General features: G+C 45.0%; 1 protein-coding gene across 6 annotated transcripts in view; it reads left to right on the top strand.

Annotated features, from left to right (window-relative positions):
* Positions 1-17,749, top strand: part of KALRN (kalirin RhoGEF kinase) — a 759,663-nt gene that overhangs the window by 474,860 nt on the left and 267,054 nt on the right. For all 6 annotated transcript variants that reach the window (XM_059727473.1, XM_059727469.1, XM_059727471.1 and 3 more), the window contains exons 12-13: positions 899-1,068; positions 3,365-3,539. In XM_059727473.1, coding sequence (XP_059583456.1) covers positions 899-1,068; positions 3,365-3,539 — 345 coding nt within the window. The remainder of the gene's footprint in view (positions 1-898; positions 1,069-3,364; positions 3,540-17,749) is intronic.

The raw sequence follows: 17,749 nt of genomic DNA, 5'->3' as shown, positions 1-17,749 counted from the left end.
ATCTCCAGCTCGATTGGTACACTTTTACACCGACTCCTCAGGTCATGCTTGGTGGGAAACCGCCATACATTTTAGAGGGGTTTGTTCCCATCTAGGAACTAGGATGTCTGTCATTGTTCGGATATCCACAGGATAGCTGGCTGCAACTTTTAGTCTAAAACGTAATAATCCCATGATCAAAATGGTTTGGGATTAATGAATCGGCACAAACTCGATAAGGGGTTCTCCGCTGCCTAGTAAAAACATAGGCTTGTCTGACTTCATCCCAATGCAGTTGGTCCATTAAAAGATATCACCCACGAAGTCCTCACCTCTAGTAAAAACATACACCCTATTTCAGTTGGGTGTTGTTAAGTCCAAAAGCCAAATTCTTAGAGACATGAGTAAGCCTCAGAGATGCTCTATGGGATGCTGCTTGGGCAGACAGAGCTGACCTGTGCTTGATGCATCTTCTTAGGGTTAATGCTGCAGAGTGCCGAGTACATACAATTAGAGGCAAAATTGATGGGAGTTAAGGGGCTCATCTTCTGTCAAGAAGGGGTTTTAATTTGTTAGTTGGATGAAGAGTTAATTCAAAACATACCGTTCACTTTAGGCGACAGTGATATATGAGAGACTGAAATGCAAATTGATTGAAAAATGGCTGTTTGATATTCTGCTATGATTGTTTCACTCTGTTGTTTAAAATTCAGTTCCACCAACCCGACTTCAGTACCCAACACAACCATTTGGGTTTGAAAACACAAGCTTTGTTGTCATTTAGGATCAGAAATAATGTTCATGTGGAGTCCTGGTTAATGCTTTCTGAGCTGGGATTAGAGAATCAAAGGGTTAAGTCTCAACCCCTCTCTCTGTCTCTCTCTCTCTCTGATTTGTATTTCCTTCCCCTCCTTCACAGCTGTGGACATGGATGGAAGATCTGCAGAAGGAGCTCTTAGAGGATGTCTGTGCTGATTCAGTGGATGCTGTTCAGGAGCTTATCAAGCAGTTCCAGCAGCAACAGACAGCTACCCTGGATGCTACTCTCAACGTTATTAAGGAAGGGGAAGATCTAATCCAGCAGCTCAGGTAAATGTTCCACCTTGAGGAGCGATGGCAGGAAGCCTGATGAAATGTTGTGCCTTAGGCACTATTTAATGGGGGAATTTAAGTTAGAATTTAACAGGAGGATTTATGCATTTCCTATTATACTTACGATGATTCGGGCTCTCACAATGTTTTATTGAAGCTGTGAAAAGTGATTTGTGTAGTCTGACAAGAAAAGTCTATGAATCGGCATGGGCCGCTACAGATGATGGATGGGTAGCTCGATAGGCAGCCTAACGTGAATCAGATCAAATGTGTTTCAGGTGAATATTTTAAGTGGGTATTTATGGAAGATTGTTAAATGATGGTGAGCTGCGGCCTGGTGATTTTATATGATTACTCTTGCCATGTGGAAGCTGCATGCTTCTAAATAAAACATGCAGATTTGTACAACAGGCTATACTGTACAGTATCTTTCCATTTAGCTGTGCCTGTGGGGGGCTTATTCATCCTGTCAAGCAGTAACTACTTTGTCACTTCGGTTTGCATTGTGAATTAAAACTACTCATTTTAACTGATACAGAATGCATTAGTTGACTGATTGTCTGAAATGTTTCTGCTGTCTCGGTAAATACAAATGATTTAACTAATATTCACGCCATATAGGAACAAATTTCCCAAACAGATTGAAGTCTGAAGGTCTCTTTCTGCTGCCATTGATCCTGGTTTTATACCGGCTTAACTTCAGGGGAGTTTTACTGGCTTTTACTGAGGGCTAAACCTAGCCTAATAAGCCCTGTGCTGTGGAGATGGTTGAAGTATATAGAGAACCGTTCACCATCTGTGTAAAAAGGAACCAAGTGATCCTCACTAAAAATAGAGGAGACATTATAGCTTTTTCTTGCATTTAATCAGTGCTGATTAAGTATGTAAATGAGTTCATTAGCATTCAGAGTTGTGCTCCTCTCTACTTCTCCATGCAACTGTACAGGTAACAGGCTAACCTCCTCCGTGTGCAATTAGGCATATGCTGCCACAAGAGCTTCCACAGTGCGGGGCTGGACTGCGATTCCAGGCTCTGCCACTCCCCAGGAGTTGAAGGGATGGTAAATGCCTCTGCTTCACTCTGCCGCTGCTCAGGGCTCACCTTGGCACGCAGGGAAGGACAGGGACTCCCTACCTCGTACTCCTTGCTCTGGGCAGAGGGAAGCACGGGGAGTATGTGGATCTTTAGTACAAGTGAGCTGGCCGGGAGGGTTGGAAGGGCATGCTATGTTGAATTATACACTTGCCCCCCACCCAGCTGAGCCAACTAGTTGCTCCAGAGTAACCGTGACTTTGAGTAAGCCTTGGTTTCTTCTTGGGATGATGCCACCCAGGGCCGTAAACTGGCTCTCAGGCTTCAGATCTGTCACGTCAAATACGGGACAACAAAGGCAGGGGAAACTGACTGTTATGGAAGCAGTTTCTGCCACATCTCCCTACAAAGCCTCCCTCCGGTCCGTTAAACAGAGCGCTGTTATAGGCTGGTGCAGCCTACACCTGCTCTTCCTGTACCCATCTACCATTTGAAGTGCCGCGGCCCCTCTTCCTGCCTCCTTCTTTACGACGACGTGTGTCCAGAAGGTCAATGGAAGGAGCGCCCTTCTGATCTGCCCATCATAGTGGGTTCAGGAAGAGGGGAAGAGTCCCTGTGCCCTGACCCATCACTGTGGGCACTTGAGTAAAGGCGAGTCCTGCTCTGCCCTGCAGTGTTGTCAGACCGTTATAAAGTTGGAAGTTTACCCTGTTTTGTCACATTCTGCTAAGTTTCGATGCTCGCTTATCAAGGGGATATTGATTCCTCTGTCTAAGATGCTGGTCATTTGGATTCCCTTAATCCACAAGCAAAGAACAAATGTTTTCCTGAATGCATCCTGCTAAGATCCACTTGTCTGTTCATAGCAGCTCAGATGCTGATGCTTCTGAGTCAGCCCGAGAGTAGAAAGAAGTGGGTCACTCGCAACAGAATTAAATGGGATTGCCAGCCAGGCCCCTCCAGAGATCAGCTCAGATTTATGTGTCATTCCCCTCCACCCGCAGCCCTCCGGTCTCTGTTAGTGTGCAAGGGTCAAAGTGTCACAACGTGTGAAAGGAAGCTCTCATTGTTCGGACTCTGAGCCAAGCTCAGGAAATGCGGGATTTCAGCTAGCAGAAGAAATGAGCGTGCCACACACCTTCCTCCAGCCCTTTGTGCTTGGGCTCGCTCCTCGGCCGCGCGCGGAATCGGGAGCGTTTCGTTCTTGCTCTTTGCTTGCTTTACTGCTAAGCTTTAACCCCTCTCCCTGCTTTGCCACAGGGACTCAGCGGTTTCCAACAATAAGACTCCACACAATAGCTCCATCAGCCACATTGAATCTGTCCTTCAGCAGCTCGACGAGGCCCAGGTACAGATGGAAGAGCTTTTCCATGAGAGGAAAATTAAGCTAGACATTTTCCTTCAGCTCCGGATCTTTGAGCAGTACACCATCGAGGTAAGACCTGGCTCGGGGGCTGGAGGAAGGTAGATCCGGGTGTGATGGAGCGGGGGGGACCGATCGCCATTACTTGGCCAGGATACACGGCGGTCCCCAAAATCTCCGAAAAGTTTGATGATGCTTGTGGACAGGAACTAGAGGGCGAGTAAAAGTCAGATGTCACAGTAGAAATTTAGAAACCAGCAGTAATATACTTTGGTGACATGTTAAGAGAGTACAGTAAGATAGGATCACGTCTGCTCAGCTGACTATGTCAGCGTATCTCGTGCTTTGGTGCCCAGTTTTATAGCAGGCTGCTGGTATGTCCTCTGAACGTTTCCTTCTCACTTGCAGGTGAGAACTGCCTCTTTGGATGTACTTTCTGGCACTGAGCCTCTGAGTAAAACAAAATATTAAGTACCAAAGCAAGAGATCTCTTAGAAAACAGGATGCAAGTGTAACAGTGATTTTTTGCAATAAAGGGTGAAAAAAGGAAACATGATGTTTATCATCGAGGTTTTTATTTTCTTTATCTGTTCACAGTGATATAAAAGTCTTACAGTGTTACCCTTGGGCTGCTTTTTGAAAGGGAAAACTGGGTGGAAAACACTGTTCAGCGTATTAAATGACTAAGGCATTCTTGGACTGAGTAATTTAGAAAGAGATTTGGAACCAATCCGTTAAACTATATATAGTAATACAGATTGCATGTGATACTAAAGACATGGATGTTAATTCATTTGCATCCAATGTACAGTGTGTTAGCATACATGGCCCATATGAGGTATGGAGTTGCTTCTGTTTTTTTACTTGCGAGTGTCCCAAGCCACTGCTGGGAGTAAATCAATCTGTTAATGTGGCACTTTGTTTGAGGTGTTTTATGATAATATATTCCTGAAGGTGTCACATAATTCAGAAAATGTTCGGGAGGTCTTTACTGACAGCTAATGGGAGCTCTAGAGTACTACAGCACACTTCAGAGGTGACAGTTTATTTTAAGTGATGACAAGCAAAGTCCTACGTGCAAACTTATAATGAAAAGCTGTGAATGTGAATTCCTGGATGCACTGATGCAAAAGATACAAAACGGTACCCAAGCTCTCCGGTTATTTCTGCACAGCTGGGCATCCTAGTAAAAGCTACTCTATGATGTTTACTATTACAATAAATGTGAACAGTCTTATTAAAATAGTTCTTTGCATACCGTTTACACACAAGCACTCAGGGACTTGCAATATACTGTGTGTGTCTGTATGAGTATCAGCATACATGTATGTAGACGAGTATAAATACAGTATTTATATTTACATTTATGCATGCATATTTATATTGTGTATGTGTATAAATATATGTATTTCTTATATATGTATGTACATATATAAACATAAAATAGACACTGGTATATGTGTATATACATATATACCCATATACACGTGTGTATGTGCATTCACAATATAAATAAATTGCACATATGTTTGTGTGTGTGGTTGCCTTATCAACATTCATCATTCAAATACTTGCCATAACTTTCGTGTCTTGTATTGCAAAATGGCAAATGCTGAATATTTAATAACTCATTCTTTATGGGTATTTATTTGCACGCACAAACTATGCACTTTATTAGATTGAAATAAAATACGCCTGTGGGCATGGAACAGGCATATATGTTCACCCTCAACATATACTGTACGGTTACAGTGGGGTCAGATGCTTTTAAGACCTCCAGACCCTGGGGATTATTCTGGACTTCATTACAAAACCTAATTCGGGACCAAGATCACAGTAGGGATTCAAATAATGCTCTGCAGGGCGAGATGGCTTCATAGTGCCTTCAGCCATATAAAAGCAACTGGCTTGGCCTTTATGCAGTGCTCCAGGCACTTCCCCAAGGTGGGTAGGTATCTTTATCTCATTTTTATTCTTTGGAAGCTGAGACTCAGAACAGCGATGACAGTGGCTCAAGAACCATCAGTCAGTCAGTATTACAACTGAGTATGGAGTCCAGGTTTTTCTCTGGTTTATCCCAGTATGGATACACAGATATCTGACAAGATATCTGTCTCGCCCTCCCAGCAAATGTCAGGGTAATTGAAAATTGAACATCTGAACTCCCAGTGCAAACTTATTATTATTATTTATCAGGGTTTTTAAAGTTTGACATTTTGCTTAAGTAGGAGCTTGAAGGCAAATGAGCCGTCAGTGATGATTTGCTGATTATTATTATTATGAGAACATAGCATTGTAGAGAACGAGGGTTGAATAGGGACCTAAGGAGGTCACATCTAGTCCAGCCTCTGCTCAGTGCAGGACCAGCCTGACTACATCATCCCAGCCAAGGCTTTGTCTAGCCAGGTCTTAAAAACCTCCAGTGATACAGATGCCACCACCTCCTTGGGTAACCTGTTCCAGTGTTTTACTATTTGCCTCATGAGAAATATTTTTCTAATATCTAACCTAAACTTCCCATATTGCAACTTGAGCTGATTGCTCCTTGCTGTGTTATCTGCCATCACTGAGAACAGTCCAGCTCCATCCTCTTTGCAGCCCCCTGCAGGGAGTTAAAAGCTGCTATTAACTCCCCTTCACTTTTCTCTTCTTCAGACTGAATAAACCCAGTTCCCTCAGCCTTTCCTCAGAAATGATATGCCTCAGTCCCCGAACCATTTTTGTTGCTGTCAGCCAGACTCTTTCCAATTTGGCTACATCCTTTCTGTAGTGGGGGCCTGAAAACTGGTTGCAGCACTTCAGATGTGGCCTCACTAATGCTGAATAGAGGGAAATAATCACTTCCCTCGATCTGCTGGCATCATCTTTACTAATGCAGCCCAGTATGCCGTTAGCCTTCTTGACAGCAAGGGCACACTGCTGGCTCATATTCAGCTTATTGTCCACTGCCACCCCCAGGTCCTTTTCTGCAGAGCTGCTGCTTACCCACTAAGTCTCCCACCTGTACCAGCACATGGGCTTGTTCCATCCTGAGTGCAGAACTTTGCACTTGTCCTTATTGAACCTCATGAGATTTTTTTTGGTCAAATACTCCAATCTGTCTAGGTCACTCTGAATCCTAGCCCTACCCTCCAGTGTATCTGCTACTCCCCTCAGCTTTGTGTCGTCTGCAAACTTGCTGTGGGTGCCCTCTATACCATCTTCCAGGTCGTTGATGAAGACATTGAACAAAACTGGTCCCAGGACTGACCCCTGGGGCACTCCACTTGATACTGGGTGCCAACTAGACATTGAGCCATTGGCTACTACCCTTTGAGCCTGATGATCCAGCCAGTTTTCTGTTCACTTTAGAGTCCTTTCATCCAACCCGTACTTCCTTATCTTGCTTGCAAGAATGTTGTGGGAGACCATATCAAAAGCCCTTTTAAAATCAAGGTATATCATGTCCACTGCTTTCCCCACATCCACAGAACCAGTCATCTCGTCATAGAAGGCAATCAGGATGGTCAGGCATGATTTGCCCCTGGTGAATCCATGTTGCCTGTTCCTAACCACCTTCTTCTCCTCCAAGTGCTTAGAAATGGCTTCCTTGAGGATCTGCTCCATGATTTTTCCAGGGACTGAGGTGAGGCTGACTGGTCTGTAGTTCCCTGGATCCTTCTTCTTCCCTTTCTTAAAGATGGGCACTATATTTGCCTTTTTCCAGTTGTCCAAGACCTTTCCCGCTTCCCATGATTTTTCAAAGATAAGTGCTCAATGCCTTTTTGGCCAGCGGCTCTGCAGTCTCATCAGCCAGTTCCCTCAGCACCCTCAGGTGCCTCATGTCCAGCCCCATGGACTTGTACATGTGCAGCTTTTCTAAGTAGTTTCTAAGCTGTTCTTTTACCACTGTTGACTGCTCACCTTCTCCCCAAGCTGTGCTGTTAGGTGCAGTGGTCTGGGAGCTGCCCTTGCCTGTGAAGACTGAAGTAAAAAAGGCATTGGGCACTTCAGCTTTTTCTGCATCCTCTGTTACTACATTGCCTCCCCCATTCAGTAAGGGAACCATACTTTCCCTGATCCTCCTCTTGTTGCTGACATACTTGTAGAAACCCTTCTTGTTACCCTTCATGTCCCTTGCTAGCTGCAATTCCAGGTGTGCTTCGGCCTTCCTGACTTCATCCCTGCATGCCCAAGCAATGCTCTTATACTCCTCCCTAGTTGTTTGTCCAAGTTTCCACTTCTTGTAAACTCCCTTCTTGTGTTTTAGCTACTGAAGATTTCCCTGCTAAGCCAAGCTGGTCTTCTGCCATACTTGCAGTCTTCCTATGCAGTGGGATAGTTCATTCCTGCACCTTCAGTAAAGTTGTTTTAAAACACAGCCAACTCTCCTTGACTCCTTTCCCCCTAAGATTGGCCTCCCACGGGATCCTGCCCATACGTTCCCTGAGTGAGTCTAAGTCTGCCTTTCTGAAGTCCAAGGTCCTTACTCTGCTGCTCTCCATCCTTCCTTTCCTCAGGATCCTGAACTCAATCATCTCATGGTCGCTACTGCCCAAGTTGCCATCCACTATACTACATTCCCCACCAGTTCTTCCCAATTTGTGAGTAACAGGTCAAAAAGAGCACAGTCCTTAGTTGGCCTCTCCAGCACTTGCACCAGGAAGTTGTCCCTAGCACTCTCCAAAAACATCCTGGATTGCCTGTGCATTGCTGTCTTGCCCTCCCACCAGATGTCGGGATCATTGAAAATTGAACATCTGAACTCCCAATGCAAGCTTATTATTACAAAGGGATCTGTGACTGCATTTCAGATTTGGCAAAGGGAGCCTGCTGGGCACATCATTTTAGTTGTTAGAGATATTTTTTGTAATGTATTTTTCATTTTAGAACAATTACAATATTTAATTAAGAACTGATCGCAGAGAATGGGAAAACTTTATATCCAGGTCAGCATAAGCAATGTATACATCTGTTAGCCTTCAAGCAAGGAAAATAACTTGAGTGATGCTAAAAAGAAATTTGCAATTTGAAATGTATATTAAATGTCACATTTAGATTATACATCTCAAAAAGCAGCTGAATTGGCTCAAATTGACACGGGGATAATCCTTAGATACTAGATTGCAGGCATTTGTTTCAAATTTTATAAAGGCTCTTACGGGTCCATAATGGAACCATTATCAACGTTAATACCACTATATTATCCCACTGTTAGTTTAGGAAACAAAAATATTTTCCCATCATCATAATTAAAATACTTGTAATGTTCCACTATTCTAAACTTGGCAGCTAAGCGAACAGAGAAATGAAGAACAGAAAGTTATGCCTTAAGTAAAATGTTTTTTTCTTGAGTATGGGTTGCTTGAACTATAGCTGGGGGTATGTATGTTTTTAATGGCCCACGTCCTCAGATGCACAAATATACCACGGTTAGGAGCAGAGACCATGCTGTGTAAATCAGGCATATGAATGTGAAGTCCACCACTGCGATTCTCTGATTTCCTCCTCTCTCGTGCTGTTGTAAGTTCCTTTCTCTCTGTCCAAAGGTTACAGTGATACCTGCCTTCAGCCCAACCAAACCTCCTCCGCCATCTCATGTTATGCCAGCCCTGTCCCGCCTCGCTGCGCTCAGACCTGCCATCCGCAAACTGTGGGCCCAAAGCAGAGTGCAACAATAGCACAAAAAGTATGGTTGTCAGAAAGTCTATATACGTAAGCCCTGTTGGGTATGCTGAAGATCTGGAAGGCAGGATTGGTTTCTTTAAAAAGTTCAATGATTTTGCTGCAGAGTGAGTTAGTAAGCAAAGCTTTTCCCCACTGGAGAAAGCAAGCAAGCTGAAATGACTAACTCGTTGTCACAGTTTGCACAGAGGCAGTGATGTGAGTGCTTTCTGAGGGCTATGTTGCACTTTCAAGATCAAGGCTTTTGCTGTTCATGCATACTATTCCAGTGTATTGCCTAAAAACTGCCTTACAGTTGTCATTTTGATAGCTGTATCTGGGTCCCCATTTGTTGTCACATCAGATGTCCTCTTCTTGTCCCAACCTTCATAGCTCTCTGCCTCTCCCTTCTACTTATCCCTTCGTATAAGGAATTGTCCTTGGCCCCCTCTGTTCTGCATCTTTACCCCCACACTGCTTAGCTTCTCACATCTCCATGCCCTTTTCCACATAGTCCTCTCTGAATAGTACTGCATAGTCACAAGGCCCCTCTCTTGTGCACATAAGACTCCTCCTTAGAGTCCAGCTTCTGTTAGGCAGCTTGCAGAGGGAAAAAATGACCTGTACACAGATTGCCTGCTGTTGTTAGTCCTAACTTTCCCTTTCCCTTCGTGCACGTATTTGACCAACACACAACTACCATTTGGAGAAGGTACCTTTTCTGCTTAAGTATTTGGAAAACATCTAGCACTTAGGGAATCGGTATGAATATACAGAAACAGCAGTAAGGGATTCATAGCTGTGTCTATTTGGGTGTATACTGCCCTGAAGTATTATGCAATTTTTAAATAATCTAACCAATTCATTCTATTATTGTAGCCCTAATAAGCAAATATAATAGCTCTGATAATACGAGTAGTTGGCAGATTATTTGTACAGTATCCACTAAGGGTTATATTAAGTCTGTGTCAAAGACATGGCCCGTGGGCCAGCTCTGACTGCAGAACCATATTATCCAGCTCCTAGTGCTGGCCCTACCTAGGACCAATCCAGCACCTCCCTTCCTTCCGGCATGCTGGATCCAGCACCTGCAGCACCTACTCTGGCTGACCCAAGACTGCACTGCAGGTGGCATCCACTCTGGCCAGTCCAGGCTACACGTTGCACATGATGCCCACTCCAGCCAGTCTGGGATGGGCACCACATGCAGCATCTGTCCCAGTTTGGGCACCGTATGTGGCACAGCTCTGGACCAGCCAAAGTGGGCACTGGATCCAGCATGCAAGGGGGAAGCTCCAGGGATCCCCCCCATGCCATATCCAGTGTTCACTTCAGCCTGTCTGGGATCTGCACTGCACACAGTGCCCACCCTGGACTGGCTCGAGCAGGCGCTGTGTGCTGCCTGTGTTCCCGTGTGGCCAGAGTGGACAACGGCGGTGTCCCAGACTGGCCGGAGCAAGTGCCGCAGGAAAAGGATCCAGCATGTGGAGTGAGCAGGGGAGCCCTGCACTGTTCACTCAGCCCATGGACAAATCCCATGTCATTCATCTGGCCTGTGAGCCAAATGATTTTGATGCCCCTGCTGAAAAGAAAATAAGATCAAATACAGCTAAGCAGAAATGATCAGAATGAAAAATAAACTGTGTGTTTCTGGCTCACTTCACAGATAGTTTACAGAAACCACCCTCTAAGTAATGCTAGCTTCAGATGTGCAAAATGGGCTAAGGATGGCATTTGGGCCTTTAAAGAATCTTCTGTTTCATTGGGCTTGTGCCTTTTCCACTTCTGGAAGATTATTCCTAAATGTTCCTTGTTCTACCTCCTTGTTTTCGTTCCTGTTTTACTGTACAGCTGTCAGGAAAGCCCATCTTTCCCAAGGGCTCAGGAAGTCTGCAAAAATATATAGTGGTAACCCCTGCATTTTGATATAAGAAGAAACGGGAGTTGAATCTTTAATGGAAATGTCTTCCTCCAAAGTACTCGGTAGCCCTTGGAGATAAATGGAAGTTAATAGAAATAGATAAAAAACAAAGGGTAGAAAATGGCCTGTCTGAAAATCCCTTTCCCTCTCACTGGTGCAGCTCTCACGTGTACTGGAAGTTGTCACTGCAAGGCTCCTATGAATATCCAAGTTAGTGGATAGAGCTGCTGTCCCCTGGGAAGAGCAGCTGTTGAAGGTGTATCTATCTGTTCAAGGGACATATACCTCTGTTTCCTTGGCTGCTCCCAGTGTCTTTATAGAGAAGGTGCAAATTTAAGCCCCTTCCTTTACCCTGAGGAAATAATTCCACCCTGTGTCATATTTGCTCAAACCTTGTTTCATTTCTGTTTAGTACCATGCACACCTTTTCTGATACTCTTTTTCTATCTTACTAGGTGCATCTGCATGAGATGTTTACTGTGGAGTTGCCTAATTAGCTCCGCAGTAAACATATCAGCGTTTACACGTATGGCCCTATTAGGCCTCAGGAAACTAATAAACTCTGCAGCAGATTAGTACTTGTAAATACAAGTATTATCCTGCTGCAGAGTTTTTTACTCTGCAGCAGTGCATGCATAGACACTGATTGGGCTAGGTAGGGCAGAACGATGCTTCAGTGCAGGGGGTGCCTACCGGCTAAACCTGAACGGGAGCACCCTTGTGCCCTGGCCAGCCACTCTGCAACATGCTGAGCCGGGTCAGAGCAGCACTGGGTGGCAGGCTGATCCCATGGGCCCTCTGCCAGCTGGGGCTGCTCCGACCTGGCTCAATATACCGCGGTCCTGGGCACCCGAAACAAATAAATGCTGGTGCAATAAGCACCAGAGTTTATCACATCGCATTAATATAATATGCAATTGTAGATGTGCCCACAATTTGTCCTTTTTGTTTTCAATCTTACTTTGTAAGCTATCTTGGACTTTCAGTGGAAGGTGGGCATTTAATTGCCATTTGTGCATCTGAAAATCCCCCCTGCCTCCCCCCCCACCCCCCCTTTCTCTGTGCTTCCCTTGCTGATGAAATCCAAACTGCAGGCCACTTCATCTGTTTCTTTTTCAGTTCTTTTCACAAACATGCTCTGAGAAGTACCTTTAAGGTCCACTTCTAGGTTTCTGTGGGGATTGGAGCTTTTCTATAAACTTCCCCACTTGCTCTGGGGTTTGGAGAGTAGACAGAATATTGGCAGAGTTAATTGTACTGCACAAACACCACCTACATCCATTTATTTAGGTGTCATTGGACCTTATCCATTTTGCAATGAACGTTGCCATCTGCGAGCATGTACTCTCCAAGCTGGATTGTTGCATTTTGTCTACGGAAAAGGTATTCTCTCTGCAGAGGAATGTGCTGCTTTCTCTTTCGGTGGTGGCAAACCAGCTATACTAGGCTAGGGCCTCTTGGCTTCTGTAGGGCTTTCTGCTTCTTACCAGAGTCCAGGCAACCATTTGGCATTCAACTCAAAGTCATGTCTTCTTTCTTCCTACAGTCCTAACATATTGGATATTCTTTATACAGCGGGCACAAATGATTTGCTTTGACTAAATATGTGGATTCCAGACTGTGGCTGACCCCTGGAAATAGGCTTTGCAGAGCCTGAAAGTCTCCAGGTCCCGAAGCAACAGCAGAGTCTAGCTTGAGACATTCTTTTCTAAACCCTGGGGCAGCAACCCGTCCTTTATTTAAAGGATATACCTTTATTTCGGGCCAGATGCCCCACATTCCTTATCAAAACAATGTAAATGTGTAAAGGAAAGTCGGCGTTATGCTCATCTAAACTAATCTTCTGCATAATATGAACCAGAGAAATTCACCCATTGGTTCCTACATCCAGGCCGATGGAACTGGGTCACATATAAACCATGTTTTATTCCAAATTTCAAGCCAGGTCTCTCTCCTATAACATGAACATAGTAACTCCAGAGAGATTGCTCTCAGCAGGTAAAAGTAAGAGACCCAAAGGACCATTTGACCTCCATTGGCAGACCTCAATGGAGATACTAGCTATCAATCTGCAATTCTCCTGTATTTGAAGCATACCCTAAAATCCGCAGATAAAATCTATAAATGTGTTTTGTTCTATATTTCAACTGTAGTCATCTAAGGACTCATCACTAGTGGTTCAGACGCCTGGTAGCATACAACAAATAAAAGGTGGAGGTGCCCTCCATGAGCAGCAAGTTCAGTCCTGAATTAGTCCATACACTTGTTCTTTATTGTTTTTAAACATAGGCAACAACCCCAACCTGTGGCCTTCCAACAACCTTCTCCCACTAAGAGCAAGACTTCTCCGAGCATGGAGACTCTTGTTGGCTCTGGCCCCTCTCCTTGGGCTTGCCCTGGAGGGACGCTTCCCCAAGGCTTTCGAGGAAAGTTTTTAAACTAGGTGCCAGAATCCTGCCATTAACTTTTCTCATTAAACAAGAGCATGCCAGAGCTGTCATTTTTCCAAATTTCAAACCAGAGATCATATGATGTGAAATCAAAGACTCCTGCACTCCAGGGAAATTGCTTTCAGCAGGTGAGGATGAGAGAGACCCAAAGGTCTCCCTCTCATGGACAACCATTAATGCCAGGAAGAATCTTTTCGGTAGGGATTTGGTGCTGCATGCAGTCAGGGTCCATTTAAAGTCCATTTCAGCTCTGGAGATGCACAGGGGTCCTTTATACTTTGCCTTTTCTCATGAAAACCCCAGGGTTACTAACATCTGTCACCTGTCAAATCCCATTTTCTGCCACTCCCATCTTGCTGGCCCTGTTTTTCCTCTTATCACATTTCGTACCTTTGATTTCACTCCTTGGCTCCTCTGGCTGTTCCCATCCATCCCCGAACATGAATTTAGAAGGGGACAAGAGGCAGCTGTCAGGTAGTCCCTCACTTCACTGTTATTTACAACTCACTTGAGTTTCACTTCCCGAGTTTATAATATTAGCAAAATCTTTCAAGTGAATTAGCTGTCTGTTCAGAGGTGCAGGGTTTTTTATGGCTCTATAATGACTTATCGCTTACACTCCAATGCAGAGTTTCTTTGTTAGAAGTAAAGTCCGCAGATCTTGGCTCATAAAACAGGCTTTAAATAACAGGCATCATGAGAAAGATCCTAGGCTCTCCTGTTTATCAGTTGTTGTTTTTTATTGTTTTTTATGTGTATTGATTTCCTTTTTCATATTGCAGCTCATTGGGTTTTCACCAGGAAAGCGAAGCTCAGAGTAGTGTCTAGAGTGTCTCCCCGAGCTGGAGTCAGTTGTTTATATCGATGCTTTTGGGGACACGGTATCTGAAAGCACTGGAGCGAAATCATTGCAATGACATCCTTTTTATACTTCAGTAGCCCAGCTTCCCACTCAGCCACTGCAGTGCCTCCTTGTATCATCCGAAAGTGGGCGAGGGTATTGTCACATCATGCAGAGTCACCCACAACCTGAAGCCTTGGAGAGAGAAAGGGACAGAGAGCTCTCTGCTCCTGGGATGTAGAAAAGTGACAGCTTAATTCACTCTTCCTCACTCCCCTCCCACTACTTGTCAGTCCACAGGCATTATTCTGCTCCTGGACCTGCTAAGAAGATGTCAGCCCCAATATTCCCCTATGCCAGCGTGCCCTGCTCTCCATGGGGGACTGGAGTACTAGAGCTGAGATCCACTTCCTTTCCATGCCCACTGCTAGATCCCCGGTTCATGCTGGGCTTTGATATCCCTTGTCTTGCTGTATTACCCCGATTTTTGACTGCATCCAGCAATAGTTGCAGGATGCAATGAAGAATCGGGATTACACAGCAAGAATCCATCTTGGTTCCCACACTGACCATGTTACATTTCCATTTTTCCTTCTCTTGCTCCCACCTTTCCTGCCCTCAGGCTCCAGGCTCTGCACAGCTTCGTCCCTGCATCTATATAATGCCCTCCTGTTGCACCTCGTTGTCTGAACTCCACTCGTAGACGATTTGCTTCTCTTCCCACTTTCACCACGATGCCTCATGCACTTGGTACAGCAGCATTTTTCCCATCCTTGCTCTGCCTTTCCAAGTCCATCCTCCACCTGATTTCTATCGATAACTTCTTCTCTCCTAGTAGCTTCCCCACCTCCTTCTCTCTTGCTCTACCTCAGCATGTCAAATATCAGCTCATATGGGATCAGTCCCCATAAAACATGTCCCACATTATTTGTTCTTGCCTTCTGCCTCTCTTCCTCCCTTCCCACCTTCTTTTAGCAGCAAACTGAATGCAGAGCTGGCATTCACAAGAAGGCTGTGGGTGTTTACCATTGAATTTAGGCCAGGCAGGCAGAAGCCTGGATCAAGAGCATCATTTTGCAGCAAAATGAAGCCAGACCAGGATCAAAAGGGCACGCAGGATTTAGACGTGAAATGCCTGCAAACATATAATTGCCTGCCCACAACAGCTGCTGCAGCCAGGTTAACCTTCTTGGCCTAGTTTGTAAGCAAGGCACTGTGTAAGGGAGTGAAGGATTACACAGTTGATGTTATTGCTGCTGTTCCTGTTGGCATTACTGCTTCCGAGCTGTGCACTGAATCTGTATAGCCTCAGGAAGAAAGTTTCCTTTCCTCGTGGTGCTTCCAACTGCTGCTAGAGCAGCAGTGATGCTGATGGGATAAAAGAAAACCAGAATACAACAGATGCCACCATAGCAGGCTCAAGCAGCAGGCGTTTGTGTGCATTGCGATGCTGTAGCTCTGTTTTTGGAGCAAGATGCGCTTGTTCAGATGGTGACCAGGCCAGGATATTAGGATGAGGTGGGTTCTTTTCAGTCCTCTGTGTGGGAATATCTGCGTGACCGTACCCAACTAGGTAAGTCAGGTGCAAGCACCATTGTAGCCACAGCAGCATGGAGCTTGGCATGACGCTGCAAAACCAACCAGAGAAGCAGGGCGAATGTTTAAGTAGCTAACCCCTGCTGAGCCCCCATGCTGTTGCATCGATGGTACTGGCAGTACCCGAGACAGCTTGTTTAATGTTCTGTTCCTTTCTGCACGGTGGCTCGGCTCCAGCAAAGGAAGGAGACCGGGCTCTCATCCAAACTCTTCCATTGCCTGGGGGTGCAAGCTCTCTCCCGGGAGAAAGGGGGAGGTTTGGGGGAGAGCTCAGTTGAATCCCATCAGGCTGAGGATGGCTGTAGACCCCAGATCTCTCTCATTCTGGATGAGCGCTCTACCCATTGGCCTGTCGTGTCCATCACAGGTGTCAGCAGCACCACTGCTACAGTCACGGGCCCTGCTTAGTTAGGCACCGACACTGCATAGAGAGGAGCAGGAGGCCAGACACCCCCCTGCACTCAGCATTTTCTACTGGCAGCTTTAGGCAGCTGCCTGCTCGGCACGTGTATTTTTGTGAATCGCCCGTCTCTGCGGCACCTAACTCTCCCCACTGCTTGGGAGGGAGTCGCTCAGCATCGCTCCATTTCCCAGAATCGCCCTCCTGGGAAGGCAGGCTAGATTTGCACCTTACAGATAGGCTTGGCAGAATTCGATTTTTATTTTTTAAATCATTTCGACAGCTCAACTCAATGGTTGTTTTTAAGCATTTGTTTCAGTTTTTATTCCTTATTTTTTTCATTGTCCATTTTTTAAAATTTCAGGGTTGCACAAAATTCGGGGTGTGAGAGGCAGACAATTTAGTAATGACCTAGTATACTGTTCGAAGTTTTATAAAATCACGTTAAAATATAAAAAAGAAACATCCATAAATCAATCAAGCATACTTGCTTTGAATCATTCTGTTCCTTTGGTAGACCATGCAGGGGCCAGGTAAGAGCGTATGTGTCTGCATGTGTGCGTGTGCAAGCATGGTGTCTCCTGCTCTGGATTTCCTTAACTACGTCCCAGATTTTTTTTTTTTTACATCCCCTTTCTATAAACTTCAATGATTGCAGGCAGAAATATTTTTCTGCCAGTCTGAGTGTCAGGTTAAATCAACATTTATCCATGTTTATCAATAAAAATCGAATCCTGCCAAGCCTACTTATAGACTAACCAAAGTAGATAGATAGATAGATAGATAGATAGATAGATAGATAGATAGATAGATAGATAGATAGATAGATAGATAGATAGATAGATAGATAGCACAAGCTTTTATGGTTTGAAGCTCACTTCCTCGGCAGCCTCCTAGAGCCAGATGCCTAATTTTTAAACTGGTCAAAGTCTAACTCTTAAGCAAGCCAAAGCCTAAAATGGAGGTACCTTAGGCCTGTGTTAGTGAACAGAAACTTGCCTGCACTGGGGAGAGGCACACTCCAGTGTGACAGACCAGTATAAAACAGGAAATGCTATCAAGGCACCATCGTAATCCTTGGTACCCAATATAGCTCGCATCCTGCCCAATTGTAAGTGCTTCTTGAGGCAAAAGTCCTTCCCCGTTAATACAAGTATAACTGCTCAGGGAAGCAGGCTGCACCATGCAAACCCTGGGACCATTCCCAAATCATTCTATTTGAAATATGAAGGCTCTTGGGATTTGGAGGGATTGGTATCACAGACAGCGGGCGCATCTACATGTGCTATTAGCACAGAGCAATAAACTCCAGTGTGTATTATGCCAAAGTTTATTGCTCTGGGGCACACCGTTTGAACATGTGCCCAGGACTGCAGCACATTGAGCCAAGTCGGAGCAGCCCTGGGCTGGCAGGGAGCCTGGGGAGTCAGT

This window comes from Alligator mississippiensis, chromosome 4 (assembly GCF_030867095.1).
Source record: "Alligator mississippiensis isolate rAllMis1 chromosome 4, rAllMis1, whole genome shotgun sequence".
Taxonomy (NCBI): Eukaryota; Metazoa; Chordata; order Crocodylia; family Alligatoridae; genus Alligator; species Alligator mississippiensis.
This window is presented reverse-complemented; position numbering and strand designations above follow the sequence as displayed.